The sequence below is a fragment of the Coregonus clupeaformis genome, chromosome 28 (genome assembly GCF_020615455.1).
Source record: "Coregonus clupeaformis isolate EN_2021a chromosome 28, ASM2061545v1, whole genome shotgun sequence".
Lineage (NCBI taxonomy): Eukaryota > Metazoa > Chordata > Actinopteri > Salmoniformes > Salmonidae > Coregonus > Coregonus clupeaformis.
Window position 1 is genome coordinate 2,574,217 of NC_059219.1, and position 16,828 is coordinate 2,591,044.

Here is a 16,828-nt window from a genome sequence, read left to right on the forward strand (position 1 = left end):
TCACACTGAGGCCAACTGGCAAATCAATCTGCATTTTCTGGTTGGAGTTGGAGGACATTGAGTGAGTGCGTGAGTGAGGACTCGGACATGCTGCAGTCCATAGCGCTTAGCAAGGCTGGGGCAAGTGGGGGGAGAATTGTGAAGTGGTCTGGTCACGGGCTATGCGGTGCTGATACAACACTTGCCGAGCATCTCTCTCTCTCTCTCTCTCTCTCTCTCTCTCTCTCTCTCTCTCTCTCTCTCTCTCTCTCTCTCTCTCTCTCTCTCTCTCTCTCTCTCTCTCTCTCTCTCTCTCTCTCTCTCTCTCTCTCTCTCTCTCTCTCTCTCTCTCTCTCTCTCTCTCTCTCTCTCTCTCTCTCTCTCTCTCTCTCTCTCTCTCTCTCTCTCTCTCTCTCTCTCTCTCTCTCTCTCTCTCTCTCTCTCTCTCTCTCTCTCTCTCTCTCTCTCTCTCTCTCTCTCTCTCTCTCTCTCTCTCTCTCTCTCTCTCTCTCTCTCTCTCTCTCTCTCTCTCTCTCTCTCTCTCTCTCTCTCTCTCTCTCTCTCTCTCTCTCTCTCTCTCTCTCTCTCTCTCTCTCTCTCTCTCTCTCTCTCTCTCTCTCTCTCTCTCTCTCTCTCTCTCCTTGTGATTACCAAGGCTAGGACTGCTAGCTAGATAATAACTGGCTGTGGCAGGCGATGCATCACAATCTCCCTCCCTCCCCGCCGCCATCATCATCATCATGACACGGCAAGGTCATGGTGGTTTTCCCTCTTCTGTGTCGGAGAGATGCGGTCACCGTCAAACACACACACACACACACACACACACACACACAATACCAATGCACTGTACCTAGCTATCTGTTCAGCTGAGAGAGGGCATCTAGATGCTAGGAAGGGGAGGGGATGTTAGGAAGGGAGGGGAGCAGGACACAAAGTCAAACACTTCATTATACCATTGAATGACTCATATTGCCTCATATACTGTAATTCATTCAAGGCTAAAAACATTTTGTCTAAACTGCCATTCAAGATGTACTTGCAATGTTTGTATTGGGCAAGTGTGTATAAAAGTAACATCCCTCTCATTTCTCTCGGACGATGAGATAATAGGATACATTTCCTTGTGAAATTCTTTTTTGAAGAGGGGATGTTAAAACTTGACCTACAGTTTGTGGGGTGTGGTCATATGCCATATCAGTTGAGGAGCCATGTGAGGTCAGGAAGAGACCGGCGTAAAAAAACTCTGTGGAACAGTTTGGTTGGGCGTCATACAGCCACTCTGTAGAGGTCGCAGAGTGGCGCTATGCTTTGGGTATAGTATGCAGCCTAAAACCCTCTGCCAACCTTTCTTTTTTAGAACCCTCATCGAATGGCCCTGAATCTCCTAAAAATCACTCCAACTCAATGTGCATTTTAAGAGACAATTATAAGCTGGGGTATTTGGCTGGCTATTTGCCAGCAAGCAGCACTAAAGGCAGGTTGGCAAAGTTGATTGAAGCTCCATCTAACTGTTCATTACAGATTGGCATGCACCTCAAGCGCCATTACCAAATGAAGGCAAGAACCACTTGCCTATATAAAGTAGATGAGTAATGAATAGACAAACCAACACTGTGTCTCAATCTTCACAACTTGACTGATTTTCTATGCCTACATAGAGGATGTGCACATGTTCACGGACTAGATTCTAGGCTACATTTCATTGGTCGAAAACATCAAGCCTATTCTTTATATAGGCTTCGGCTATCGGTCTACATGAGTAGAGTGCCGAGGAGGATAAATTGAACCGCTATCCTCTCTGAAGTAGCAGAGTAATCTCGCCTGTCTAAGCGATCAGTCCTCACAGAACTCTGAGTCATCAGACCGGAGAGGAGCAGGATTCTATTCTAGAATGAGATGAAGAAAGATGAGCCTAGACAGAGATGTCAAAACCCCCAAGATTCTTCAGGAAATATAGACCTATCAGCATTGCCAGCTGGGGAGCTGAATGGAATTTACTGATAAGATTGGAACAGTTGGTTCAACTTCCAATGAATACTTCCTAGGGTCTTTGGTGACATCATCTTAATCCTTTATGTCATCCCGGGCGCTACCTGGAAAATATCCTATCGGACTGAAATATCCGCCTCTGGTCCTGGAACCACACCATTTCCCACCCTCTTAGCTCACTTACTGCACACCAGACCCCATCTATCTCTTTCATTCTATCTATCCATCACACACTCTCTCTCCATCTATACAGTATCTCTCTCCTCTGTTCCCTCTCCCTCGCTCCCAACACTCAGCCCAGGGTCGCACATGGCTGATAAGAGGAGCGCTTTTGATTCCGGAGGCCCTGAATGTTCTAGTGTTCTGGAGTGTTCTGTGTGCTAGGGTTGTTATGTAAAAGGTTGTTGTGCATTTGTTATGTATGACCAAAAAGGGTCTAGCACATATAAGGAGAGGTGTTGTGTGGTGCTAGGCCTCTCAATGGCTTGGCCAACTGCCACCTACACTTTGCCAGTAAATTGAACACCATTCTTTTGTCACACAACATTCTTTTGTCACCAGTCCCCCTCCTTCCAACCCTCTTCTTCTCAGTCATCCCTCCTTCCTTTCCTCCTCTCCCATGGGAGTAGCCTCTGTCTGACTGACAGTCAGGACCATTGTGTCATTATAGCTGGTCTCTGGGGCTGGCTGCTGTGACTGACGGTTACCACGGTGACTGACACTTCATCCACTCTGACTGACAGCCAGGGCTGTGGTCCCACAGCGGAGGAAACCAATAAATCCAAGATATGAGACAAAGACGACACAGACACGAGTGGATTAAAATATGTCAAAGATAATGAGACAACGCAATACCACCGGGTTATTGCTCGATAATAACGTCATACACAGTCTCACTGAAAATATAATGAACAAAAATATAAACGCAACATGTAAAGTGTTGGTCCCATGTTTCATGAGCTGAAATAAAAGATCCCAGAAATGTTCCATACGCACAAAAAGCTTGGAAAATGTTGTGCACACATTTGTTTACATCCCTGTTAGTGAGCATTTCTCCTTTGCCAAGATAATCCACCCACCTGACAGGTGTGGCATATCAAGAAGCTGATTAAACATCATAATCATTAAACACGTGCACCTTGTGCTGGGGACAACAAAGGGCCACTAAAATGTGCAGTTTTGTCACACAACACAAAGCCACAGATGTCTCAAGTTGAGGGAGCATGCAATAGGCATGCTGACTGCAGGAATGTCCACCAGCGCTGTTGCCAGAGAATTGAATGTTAATTTCTCTACCATAAGCCGCCTCCAACTTCATTTTAGAGAATTTGGCAGTACGTACAACCGGCCTCACAACCGCAGACCACGTGTATAGCGTTGTGTCAGACCACGTGTATAGCGTCGTGTGGGCCACCGGTTTGCTGATATCAACTTTGTGAACAGAGTGCCCCATGGTGGCAGTGGGGTTATGGTATGGGCAGGCATAAGCTACGGACAACAAACACAATTGCATTTTATCGATGGCAATTTGAATGCACAGAGATACCGTGACAAAAACCTTGAGGTCCATTCATCCGCCGACATCACCTAATGTTTCAGCATGATAATGCACGGCCCCATGTCGCAAGGATCTGTACACAATTCCTGGAAGCTGAAAATGTCCCAGGTCTTCCATGGCCTGCATACTCACAAGACATGTCACCCATTGAGCATGTTTGGGATGCTCTGGATCGATGTGTACAACAGAGTGTTCCAGATCCCGCCAATATCCAGCAACTTCGCACAGCCATTGAAGAGGATTGGGACAACATTCCACGGGCCACAATCAACAGCCTGATCAACTCGAAGGAGATGTGTCGCGTTGCATGAGGCAAATGGTGATCACACCAGATAATGACTGGTATTCTGATCCACGCCCCTACTTTTCTTAAAAAGGTATCTGTGACCAATAGATGCATATCTGTATTCCCAGTCATGTGAAATCCATAGATTAGGGGCTAATGAATTTATTTCAATTTATTGATTTCCTTCCTTATATGAACTGTAACTCAGTAAAATCTTTCAAATTGTTGCATGTTGCGTTTACTTTACATACAACCGCCTAAATCTCCTCTCTATCGAACGTTGTAGTAAATTTGATCCAAGCCAAAGCCACACACAATCCTACAATAGACGGCGAGGCTACACAGTCCAAAATTAGAGCATATAAAGGGAATAAGGTACCATTTGGAACGCAGCCTTCGATTCCCTCCTCAACAATAGCAGGCTGCTCTCTCTCTGTGTCCCCTCCACCCCGCCACTGCATCTACTTCAATCACTTTTTTACACTCGGCAGGCGGCTCTCCCCCCAGTCACCCCCCTCCTCCATCCCTCTATCCATCCATCCATCCCTTGTTTACTCACTCCCCACCACCACCTATCCCCCATCTGACCTCCTCTCCCTCTTCTTCTCCTCCTATTCGCTCTCTCTTTCTCCTCCTCCTCCCCCTCTACTACCTGTTCAGTGTTCTCCACCCTGCCCAGTGCTACAGGCTGACAGATGAAAGCGCTCCAAATCACATTAGGCTGGCTGTGCTGTGTGATTGTATTAGGCCAGCAGCAGTATCAGGCCTGTAATTCAGGCCTATTATAATGTCCTGGCAGTTGAAGAAAGGGGGCTGAGAGTGGACTGAAGATTGATTTCTGGCTCAGTTGAAAAGCTTGCTAAAAACAGGGAAAACAACCAGGCAGGTGTCTTGAGAGTCAACAAAGAGGGAGAGGAGGAGAGACAGCATGATGCCAACGAGAGAGCAGAGACTCAATCAGCTTCCGTCTACCATTCAGGTTTCCGTCTACCATTCAGTTCGAGCCGAGGTGGCCATTCATTGTGCTTTGCCAGTCTCATTGTACCTATAGTAGATAATTGGCTAGTTCAACAGGTAGGCCTAAAGGTAACCTACCGCCACTTCTTACCTTTAAAAACAATTGTATAGTTGTAACCGGATTGGTCCTGAAACCCTCCACAATAACAATTTCTGGTATTGACGGAGCTGGGAAATTCCCACCAACATGATCATGTGAAACCCCACATGAAGTGAACTCAACACTGAACACATTCAAATCAGCTCTACGGGACCAGAAGTCACAACTGAGTCAACAACCAAACAAATCTTATTTAGTGTGATAGAGAGGACTGTGTACTGTACTGTGAGAGAGACGTTTGACAACATGAATCATATGTGGGGGAGTGTGTGTGTGTGTGTGTGTGTGTGTGTGTGTGTAAAGGCCATATCTTACTCTGAGCCCCTGGCGTCAGTGGTTCTTTGGTGTGTGTGTGTGTGTGTGTGTGTGTGTGTGTATTAGAGCTGGTACAATTACCATATAACCGACGGTTATGGATGAAGACCGTCATGAAAACTAAATACAAATAATTTCGAACGAACAGCTGACTGAAGACAGGACAGCCGTGCATTCGTAACATGAAACTTTGTTGCTCCTTGCTGAAAAAAGAAAGGTGTTTTAGCAAACGAGGTAACACCCCCGACAACGCAGCAGCAGCACACATAGAAATAGAATGAATAGAATGGGCTTGGAACCTCTAACCCTGGCGATTTGACTGTTAAACTCATGGGCACACTTGCAATGGCTGCCTGGTATTGTGATGCAATAATTTCCATGATAGTGTAGAATGCTAATTCAAATGATGTCAACTGATGTGGTTCATTCAATGGAAAGACATTTTTTGTAATGTCAGTTGAGTTGAATCAACAAATCACAGCACATATTGATGGGTACACTTCTTGCTTTTACTTCCTGCTTTGCTCCTATGGGTACACTTGCAATGTTGTTGTTTTGTTGTTGTGGTAATTTAGCAGACACTCTTATCCAGAGTGACTTACAGTAGTGAGTGCATACGTTTTCATACTTTCTTCCCCGTACTAGTCCCCTGTGGGAATCAAACCCACAACCCTGGCGTTTCAAGCGCCATTCTCTATCAACTGAGCCACATGGGATCCTGTGGGCCGCCAATCCACCTATTGTGCAATCATTGATTTGAATGGGGACGCCTGTTCTATTAATTATATTGCTATGGCAGCACATGCAGTCAGGAGCAAATTAGCATAAAATGTTGTATATATTTTTTGCTATTTGAACGGTTATTGCAGAGACTGCGGTCATTTGGCTGACCAATTACCGTCATCCAAAATTCCATGACCGTCACAGCCCTATTGTGTGTGTGTGCGTGTGTGTACTAGCTCTTATAAAAGCCACATGATCCACATGCATGGAGAAACAGGAGTAGAACTAATAAATATGTACAATATGATTTCTGAAAAGGACATTGATTTTCTCTACCACCTCTCTTTCCCTGCATCGTTTAAATGCAATGAGGCTCTTTCTGAGAAATTCACTGGAATCCCTGTCAGGGTACTGCAGTATAATGAAGACTACTGTTCATGTTAAAAGTCCCTCCAACCACAGCATATAAATACATTTGCATAGTACTTTGCTCTGCACTTGGCAGAAAGAGTACTAGATTCAGCATTGAGTCACCAGCACCGTGTAGAAAACAGGGACAGAATGCATCATCGTTCTCTGTTAGCCTACTTGGCTTGCGTTTGGTACAATCTGTGAGGAATGATAACTGAGGTTGCGTTCCAAATGGCACCCTATTCCCTATGTAGTGCACTACTTTTGACCAGGCCCATAGGCCTCTCATAGGGTTCCCATAGTGCTCTGGTCAAAAGTAGCACACTATAGGGAATAGGGTGCCATTTGGGAGACAGCTGAGAGATAATCACACTGCTCAAGCTTGACTGCACAACACTAAACTACACAACACTAAACAACAAGATCTTATTTTGTGGATCATTTCATACCAATCAATGGAAATCTATACATAGACTATACCATGGCCTAGTGTTCCTACAGTGGGGAGAACAAGTATTTGATACACTGCCGATTTTGCAGGTTGTCCTACTTACAAAGCATGTAGATGTCTGTAATTTTTATCATAGGTACACTAGAGCTGTGAGAGACGGAATCTAAAACAAAAATCCAGAAAATCACATTGTATGATTTTTAAGTAATTAATTTGCATTTTATTGCATGACATAAGTATTTGATACATCAGAAAAGCAGAACTTAATATTTGGTACAGAAACCATTGTTTGCAATTACAGAGATCATGCGTTTCCTGTAGGTCTTGACCAGGTTTGCACACACTGCAGCAGGGATTTTGGCCCACTCCTCCATACAGACCTTCTCCAGATCCTTCAGGTTTCGGGGCTGTCGCTGGGCAATACGGACTTTCAGCTCCCTCCAAAGATTTTCTATCGGGTTCAGGTCTGGAGACTGGCTAGGCCACTCCAGGACCTTGAGATGCTTCTTACGGAGCCACTCCTTAGTTGCCCTGGCTGTGTGTTTCGGGTCGTTGTCATGCTGGAAGACCCAGCCACGACCCATCTTCAATGCTCTTACTGAGGGAAGGAGGTTGTTGGCCAAGATCTTGCGATACATGGCCCCATCCATCCTCCCCTCAATACGGTGCAGTCGTCCTGTCCCCTTTGCAGAAAAGCATCCCCAAAGAATGATGTTTCCACATCCATGCTTCACGGTTGGGATGGTGTTCTTGGGGTTGTACTCATCCTTCTTCTTCCTCCAAACACGGCGAGTGGAGTTTAGACCAAAAAGCTCTATTTTTGTCTCATCAGACCACATGACCTTCCCCCATTCCTCCTCTGGATCATCCAGATGGTCATTGGCAAACTTTAGACGGGCCTGGACATGCGCTGGCTTGAGCAGGGGGACCTTGCGTGCGCTGCAGGATTTTTATCCATGACGGCGTAGTGTACTAATGGTTTTCTTTGAGACTGTGGTCCCAGCTCTCTTCAGGTCATTGACCAGGTCCTGCCGTGTAGTTCTGGGCTGATCCCTCACCTTCCTCATGATCATTGATGCCCCACGAGGTGAGATCTTGCATGGAGCCCCAGACCGAGTGTGATTGACCGTCATCTTGAACTTCTTCCATTTTCTAATAATTGCGCCAACAGTTGTTGCCTTCTCACCAAGCTGCTTGCCTATTGTCCTGTAGCCCATCCCAGCCTTGTGCAGGTCTACAATTTTATCCCTGATGTCCTTACACAGCTCTCTGGTCTTGGCCATTGTGGAGAGGTTGGAGTCTGTTTGATTGAGTGTGTGGACAGGTGTCTTTTATACAGGTAACGAGTTCAAACAGGTGCAGTTAATACAGGTAATGAGTGGAGAACAGGAGGGCTTCTTAAAGAAAAAAACTAACAGGTCTGTGAGAGCCGGAATTCTTACTGGTTGGTAGGTGATCAAATACTTATGTCATGCAATAAAATGCAAATTAATTATTTAAAAATCATACAATGTGATTTTCGGGATTTTTGTTTTAGATTCCGTCTCTCACAGTTGAAGTGTACCTATGATAAAAATTACAGACCTCTACATGCTTTGTAAGTAGGAAAACCTATAAAATCAGCAGTGTATCAAATACTTGTTCTCCCCACTGTACTATACACAATACCTTATCCATACATTGAATGGTAAATTGCATCCCTGAATGACTTTTTAACTCACTTGCTAAATGTAGACTATTGAGCACAAGCATATCAACCCCTAGCTCTCGAAAACCCTTCTTCACCGTATGTTGGGTTTTCAGCCATTACATTCGCCCACATTTGGCTCCGTGTAAACTACAATTCCGGCGCTGTGTTTTAACGTTTAGAAACTTCCATAACCATCGCTTTCACGATGGTTTTCGAAACATATGCTAATATGCTCCTGATCTTTCATTTCAGCAAGAAATAATCTTTCAAATAAAAAAAGATACACTTACTGTAGCAGTTTTGCACAGATCCATACACTTTGTGTGCCTCCAGTTGATGAACTACACTTCCTCTCCTGTTAGCTCACACTGGTGTTCGAAGCATGCTAGATAACTAATTAGCACAGGTGGTGGCCTATGTCTTCCGTCTGTCTTCCGTAAACAAGCGCTGTAACATGGAGATTTGTTTGTGTTGGAACCCTAACCCTAGAAACGTGTATAGTAATTTACCTTTTGTTTTATGAAAATGATTTCTGGCTGATATGAAAGATGCGTTCCTTATGTTTCCAAAACAGTACCACAAGCAATGTATGTTAATGTTTAGAGTAAGCGTCGGGGCTCTTAACAAAACTCCCCCGGTCAGAAGATACTATCGTCAATAGGCGCTAAAGTAGTTAGTGTCTATGAATGGGGTAATCAACGACATAAATACCTGAAACAGGGCTCCAGACTGCGACCATTTAGTCGCATTTTGCAACCCTTTGAGCTGGCTGTGCGAGTAAGATATTTAAGTGGTCGCATCGGTGTGAGCTGCACATTCTACATGGTCACTCAAAACGTCCTATTTTTTTTAGGATGCTAAAACCATGATTTGGTCAAACAGCAAAGTGCATTATCCTCATTATTCCTGCAATGAAAGTGTCTGCCTGCCCCTGTGACTGTTTCGCTGGGGCCTGCTGCTGTGTCCAGCGAGACACTCTCGCTCCCCTTTCCCGGAAAAATAAAAATGCTCCAGGAGAAAATAAAACGTTTCCGATTGTATAACATTTTAAAATTCAATTGTGGGGAAAACACAGCTATCTTATTGTCACAGTTAAAGAGAGAAGGGTAATCTATTTACAGAATATAGCCTGGCCTATAGGTCAGGTATTAATCAAGCGCTGTGCATTGCTTAGCCAACACTGCATTCCAAAAACACATTAAAGTAAATGCCAAGACTTCAGCACTGCGGGAAGATATAATCTAGTTCCTGTGCAGCAGAAACGCTGTGTTTTATTAGAAAAATTAGTTTGGGATTTATTTCCTGTAGTAAAGATATTTATCAAACTATTAGCAGTGAAAAAGTGCTGTTTCTTTATATATCAAGGAAAATTGTGTTTCTCTGAACATTGGGTCTGTCTGTCTGTCAATCATTGGTTTGATTGAAGCCAAATCAAGCCTGAGTGACCTTACACACAGTGACCTTTAAGCGACCCATCAGTGAAGAGTAGGTCAGCATTTACCAACCTGGTGTGTTCTAAGCAGAGGCTATAGTGAGACGTAAGTAGTGTCCCAGAGTCAAATCAACCAGTTCTCAAAGCACAAGGAGGACCAAGGCACTCTTCATGTAATTAAAATGCCTTTATTATGACGGCATGTTCAATAGAACAAAATCTTTCCAAAAAAATTGAAAATGCCATCAAGATAAAGGCATTTTAATTATATGAAGAGTCCTCGTTTTTTGATTACCCTAAACCAAAGAGCACCTTCAACCTACAGTACAAACATCTACTAGTGTATCCCTGCAGCGCTTCCTATCCTCCCTTTTCTACAAGTCACTCACCCAGCTCTTTGAGGCTCTGAGTAGCTTTGGTGATCTCAGCACCACCTACACCTTCTACAGTAGGCCTAAATTAGGGGAGTTTCACCTTAGTGTCAGTAGTATTCTAGTGAATGAGCAGGGTCATTCACCCAGTTTGTTGAAGCTGATCTGACTACCTTGGTGATCTCATCACCATCTACACTCTCTTTACAGTAGGCCCAAATGAGGTGAGTTAACCATGTCAGTATTACAGTACCCAGTTCGTTGAGGCTTTGAGCAGCCTTGTCAGTAGTACAGTGCAGTGTATCAGAGGTGAACAGGCAGTGGTCGCTCACCCAGTTCGTTGAGGCTCTGGGCAGCCTTGGTGATCTCCCTGCTTCCTCCCTGGAGCTGGCCCTGCAGACGCTTGGACAGGTACAGGATCCTGATGATCCTTCGCAGCAGGTCACACGCCACCTGGGAAAATTAGGATTCATAAAGAAATCAATACAAAATATAACCCCATCTGAACCCGTCTTTCTGAATCTATATGACAAGATGTGAGTGAACGCCAAATCTAATATGGAACAATCCTCTTGTTTTGTCATAATTTATTGAACATCACTTATTGTAAATTATCTCTAACCAATCACTTTTGACATTTCCAAGTATTTATGTTCCTATTGTAGCATATCAATAGTGGAAATAATAACTGTGTGTCTAGCAGCATTGTGGGGCTGTGCCTGGAGCTGAAGGACACAGAGGTCAGCAGCGTGTTTTGGCTTAGTAGTGTGTTTAGAGGAAGGGATGCAGCTGAGAGCTGGGGGTCTGTCCCCGGAGCCTCTGTGTCTATGATGTATGTGATGGCTGTGTGTGTGTCCGTCCCAAGTGTCTGTGTGTGTCAGACTGATTGCTTTATCTGTGGGTGGCCGAGAAGCTGCCATTTTGTGAGCGAACACTAGACTAAAAGACAAACAAGCACTCTCCTATTTCCAAGTATTTATAGTCTGATCATTACCGGTCTCCTTCAGACCCACCTCACCCCAGTCCCACAGAGACAGACAGACAGACAGACAGACGGACAGAAACACACACAGACAGAGACAGAATACAAACAAACAAACACACACACACACACACACACACACACACAGACCCTAACACCAAGGACATGACAGTCCCTGGCAGTGAAAAGTGTTAAAAGAGGGGACTGTCTATATAAATAATATAAACATTGCAACTATTCTATTCAGAAATCACAGCACCCTCTCCTTTCACAAACCAGGCCCATGTTCATCCTAATATCTTACCAGCCTGGCATGCCTGCCTGCTACTAGTATCTTCTCTGCAGGATGCATGTCTGTGGTGTAGATAACAACAATAACTCCCCACACACATGATGACAAAGCTGAGACAGAGAGAGCATCAGAAGACAGACAGAGCTGACACACAGCCAGAGCTATGGGAGAGGAAGGAGCCAGTTAGAATCACAGTAACCTTTCCGACTGAAGCCATATTCCATCAATATATAATAAGCCTTCCCCTCGACTCCACAGATGACGGAGAGGCAGTGTGTGTTGACTGAGAGCCTGTAAAACCAGAGTCTCTATTTCGCTCTCTATCTGGTCGCGGCTACCCAGCCTCGGACAGGACTGGGTCAGGTTGCTCACAAGAACAGGTCTTATTTTAACGGGTAGAAATTCAACCTTTAAAACACCTGATTGCTTTTTATTGATTTATTCTAAACGGGGGGCCACTGACAGCGTGGTGGATTAAAAACCACAACAGTGATGTCATGGGTTAAGATAGCATCTGCAATCTGAGAACAGGGTCAAAGTAATGCTGTTTGAAAGGTTGAGATAACGTTGTAAACCTTTAACGTGGTCTTTACGTATTATTTAGTGGAGGACTTACCAAGAAAAACAGATGCATTTTACGTGACAGCTATGACTCCTGGTATGAAGATCGCTCAGCCTCCAAAAGCACAGTTCCATAAATCATCTTTATAAATATGCCTTTCTCCAAAGTGGTGGGGAGTGATTCCATAATGGCAGGCATGTGCAGCAAGAGTAAAAGGGGTCATATAATATTTGTGTTGTTTAACGGTCAATAAAATGTCAATGGGTAGATTGATACTTGCATAAAACATACAGTATCTTTGTTGTGCCCCCACACATTGACTCTGCACCGGTACCCCCCTGTATATAATAATAATAATAATAATAATAATAATAATAATAATAATAATAATATGCCATTTAGCAGACGCTTTTATCCAAAGCGACTTACAGTCATGCGTGCATAAATTTTTTTTTTGTGTATGGGTGGTCCCGGGGATCGAACCCACTACCTTGTCGTTACAAGCGCCGTGCTCTACCAGTTGAGCTACAGAGGACCACATATATAGCCTCCCTACTGTTATTTTATTTTACTTCTGCTCTTTTTTTCCTCAACACTTTTTTGTTGTTGTTGTTTTATTTTACTTTTTTATAAAAAAAATAAAATGCATTGTTGGTTAAGGGCTGTAAGTACGCATTTCACGGTAATGTCTACACCTGTTGTATTCGGCGCATGTGGCAAATAAAATGTGATTTGATTTGTAAACCATTGAGTACAGAGCACTCATTACAGTACAGCATGAGATACACCAACACCTGCTACAGCTACATTGTATTGACAGGGTAGAAGAGGATATCCTATATACAGGTACATTGGGGAAAAAAAGTATTTAGTCAGCCACCAATTGTGCAAGTTCTCCCACTTAAAAAGATGAGAGAGGCCTGTAATTTTCATAATAGGTACACGTCAACTATGACAGACAAAATGAGAAAAAAAAATCCAGAAAATCACATTGTAGGATTTTTAATGAATTTATTTGCAAATTATGGTGGAAAATATATATTTGGTCAATAACAAAAGTTTCTCAATGACACAGGTCAAACGTTTTCTGTAAGTCGTCACAAGGTTTTCACACACTGTTGCTGGTATTTTGGCCCATTCCTCCATGCAGATCTCCTCTAGAGCAGTGATGTTTTGGGGCTGTCGCTGGGCAACACGGACTTTCAACTCCCTCCAAAGATGTTCTATGGGGTTGAGATCTGGAGACTGGCTAGGCCACTCCAGGACCTTGAAATGCTTCTTACGAAGCCACTCCTTCATTGCCCGGGTGGTGTGTTTGGGATCATTGTCATGCTGAAAGACCCAGCCACGTTTCATCTTCAATGCCCTTGCTGATGGAAGGAGGTTTTCACTCAAAATCTCACGATACATGGCCCCATTCATTATTTCCTTTACATGGATCAGTCGTCCTGGTCCCTTTGCAGAAAAACAGCCCCAAAGCATGATGTTTCCACCCCCATGCTTCACAGTAGGTATGGTGTTCTTTGGATGCAACTCTGTCCTCCAAACACGACGAGTTGAGTTTTTACCAAAAAGTTCTATTTTGGTTTCATCTGACCATATGACATTCTCCCAATCTTCTTCTGGATCATCCAAATGCACTCTAGCAAACTTCAGACGGGCCTGGACATGTACTGGCTTAAGCAGGGGGACACGTCTGGCACTGCAGGATTTGAGTCCCTGGCGGCGTAGTGTGTTACTGATGGTAGGCTTTGTTACTTTGGTCCCAGCTCTCTGCAGGTCATTCACTAGGTCCCCCCGTGTGGTTCTGGGATTTTTGCTCACCGTTCTTGTGATCATTTTGACCCCACGGGGTGAGATCTTGCGTGGAGCCCCAGATCGAGGGAGATTATCAGTGGTCTTGTATGTCTTCCATTTCCTAATAATTGCTCCCACAGTTGATTTCTTCAAACCAAGCTGCGACAGCCCCAAAACATCACTGCTCTAGAGGAGATCTGCATGGAGGAATGGGCCAAAATACCAGCAACAGTGTGTGAAAACCTTGTGAAGACTTACAAAACGTTTGACCTGTGTCATTGCCAACAAAGGGTATATAACAAAGTATTGAGAAACTTTTGTTATTGACCAAATACTTATTTTCCACCATAATTTGCAAATAAATTCATAAAAAATCCTACAATGTGATTTTCTGGATTTTTTTTTCTCATTTTGTCTGTCATAGTTGACGTGTACCTATGATGAAAATTACAGGCGTCTCTCATCTTTTTAAGTGGGAGAACTTGCACAATTGGTGGCTGACTAAATACTTTTTCCACACTGTATATAGATCTCTATGTGGCTCTGGGTTATTGTCATCTTTCCAATTTAAACAGGAGGATTCTGGAAACTGTCCAGGAGACATTAGGCGACCTTGACAACTTGAAGTACCTATCTTGAAAATGGGCAGAGAGACAATAAAAACCCAAGCATATACTGTCTATCCATTTCTCTACCTCAGATGTCTTTCCAATGAACATGGAAATCAAGTCCAGCGCAGAAATAGAGACGCTGTCAGACAGAGTGCTGATAATAATGAACACTAGAGAGGCAATCTTCCCCCTGCTATTGAGCCTCAGTACACAGCCATACAATAATAAAACACCATCAACACAACAGATAGTATTATGCCTCTCAATCACACGGAGATGGATGGATACCTGCAATCTGGCGAGCTGGGCAGTCCTGGCTACAATCTTATTGTAGGGGTCAACAATCTTTGTCCTTATCCTACGAGAGAAAACAAATAGAAGGTTGAGTGCTGTTATTACAGGTCTGATTATTGAGGGTCTCCAAACACAAGGATAATATTTTGCCTTGAACATTCCCTGTGATGATGTGTTATGGTCTGTTACAGGCTTGGAGTAGATAGATAATGCACCTAACCACTGATGCAGGGTAGGATGTTTCTTCATCACCATAATGGTTAAGGTTGAGATTGCGGGCATGTTAATCTGGTCCTAGATCAGTGGTTAACCTACCTGTCCACAGCACCCTGCAGAGCAGCGATCCTGGTCTGCATCATCTGCAGGACCCCTGAGAAACAACACACAAACAACTCACTCAATATATCAACATAAAAATTATATGATTGGCTTTTATGTAATAAAACATTATTCTCTGTTCAAATAGACCACAATCACTTCAATACTGAGATGCACTGACGCTTATATCCAATTGTGTGACAGCAGCATCCCCTATGGACTGTCTACAGCACTACAATGACAGCATATATTCCAGCACATGAGTTTCAAATGTTTTGGGCTGGGGACCCCTTATGTGATAGCAAATTCATCAGGGACCCCCTCATAATCAGAACACAAAAAAATAGTCTACAGGGAGTTTTACTGTAACGTCTGCAGTGCATGGCTGGACGAATCTAGTCTAGGGCCAGTGGAAAGAACATTTGACTAATTTCCTGCAATTCTACACATTTTGTCATGGGGCAGAGAGATTTTTTGTTGTTGCAGCTTTAAAGCTAATATCCTGCAATTCTACACATTTTGCCATGAAGCAGAGAGAAAACGTTGATGTTTCCCATTTTTAATTACAGAGCATTTATGTAAAAAAAAACACATGTATATACATAGTATATAATTGGTGGAGTACTGTGGATACCAATATCCCTGTGAGTCTCCCAGGCCCAAGTTGTCCAGGGTTAAGAAGAAGCCATGATGATGACAAATACAAATATGTGCTAATGGTGTGTTACCTTCCAAAGACTCAATCCCAGTAGCTTGAGCAAGTAGCTCCTCATGCCTGGCTACCACCTGACAGGATAAATATTTACCACAGTCAATAAGTCATTCAACACATGAAGGAAAAGTGTCTTTCCTACAGAAAATAATAATATAATAATAATAATATGCCATTTAGCAGACGTTAATGTATACATACCAACCATCAGTATAGAACAAACTGACTGGCCGATTAAACTAATAATAGATATAGATATGGCTCTATGGGTCTCACATGTGTGAGATACAGTTGTGTGTGACAGGTGATAGGTGTCATGTATACCTGGCTATGGAGCTCCTTGTCCAGCTGACTGATGCCCTGAGCCAGCTTGGCCAGCTGTTCTGCGATGACAGCATGGTGGATGGCCTGGGCTGTGTACGTCTTCACGTCAAAGTCCTCTGTGAGAAAATCAGCATAGCATTCTGGAGAAGAGATGGATAAATAGGAAAAATAGATTAGTTAGCTAAATCACTTCCTGGATTATTTCTTACCAATGGTTAAACACACATTCCACTCCAAACGTATTTCCAAAGACACTTCTGTTTTTTATCACAGGTAAAGAAAAGTATTGACAAACAGAAACGATTACGATGTCTTGCTGTCAGTTGTCAATTATGGACTGCACTGTCAACTCGGTAGCTCTCATTCGTAAATGACTACGGGGCTGATACACCTACGTGAAGTAAAACTGACTGACAGAAAAGTATTGAAAATAAATGTTAAAATATAGCATTTTACCATCATTTAACAATACATTCGTTGAAGCTTCTCCACTACCCTCCATGTTTGCCACTTCATCACACGATGACGTCGAATTTCAGCGACAGGAAATGAACCAAACCAAACACTTTATTCTTCATAAGAAAATATCAAACGATCTGTATTTTGTATCA

General features: G+C 43.4%; 1 protein-coding gene across 2 annotated transcripts in view; it reads right to left on the minus strand.

Moving 5' to 3' along the window:
* Nucleotides 1-16,742, minus strand: part of LOC121543652 (conserved oligomeric Golgi complex subunit 5) — an 89,153-nt gene extending 72,411 nt beyond the window's left edge. For both annotated transcript variants that reach the window (XR_005996039.2, XM_041853693.2), the window contains exons 1-6: nucleotides 16,674-16,742; nucleotides 16,218-16,357; nucleotides 15,910-15,967; nucleotides 15,179-15,233; nucleotides 14,858-14,927; nucleotides 10,658-10,778 (exon numbers count right to left, since the gene is read on the minus strand). Coding sequence is in view for 1 of the 2 variants with exons in the window: in XM_041853693.2 (XP_041709627.1) it covers nucleotides 10,658-10,778; nucleotides 14,858-14,927; nucleotides 15,179-15,233; nucleotides 15,910-15,967; nucleotides 16,218-16,357; nucleotides 16,674-16,719 (490 nt within the window). In the remaining variant the exon portion in view is untranslated. The remainder of the gene's footprint in view (nucleotides 1-10,657; nucleotides 10,779-14,857; nucleotides 14,928-15,178; nucleotides 15,234-15,909; nucleotides 15,968-16,217; nucleotides 16,358-16,673) is intronic.
* Between the last annotated feature and the right edge of the window lie 86 nt (nucleotides 16,743-16,828).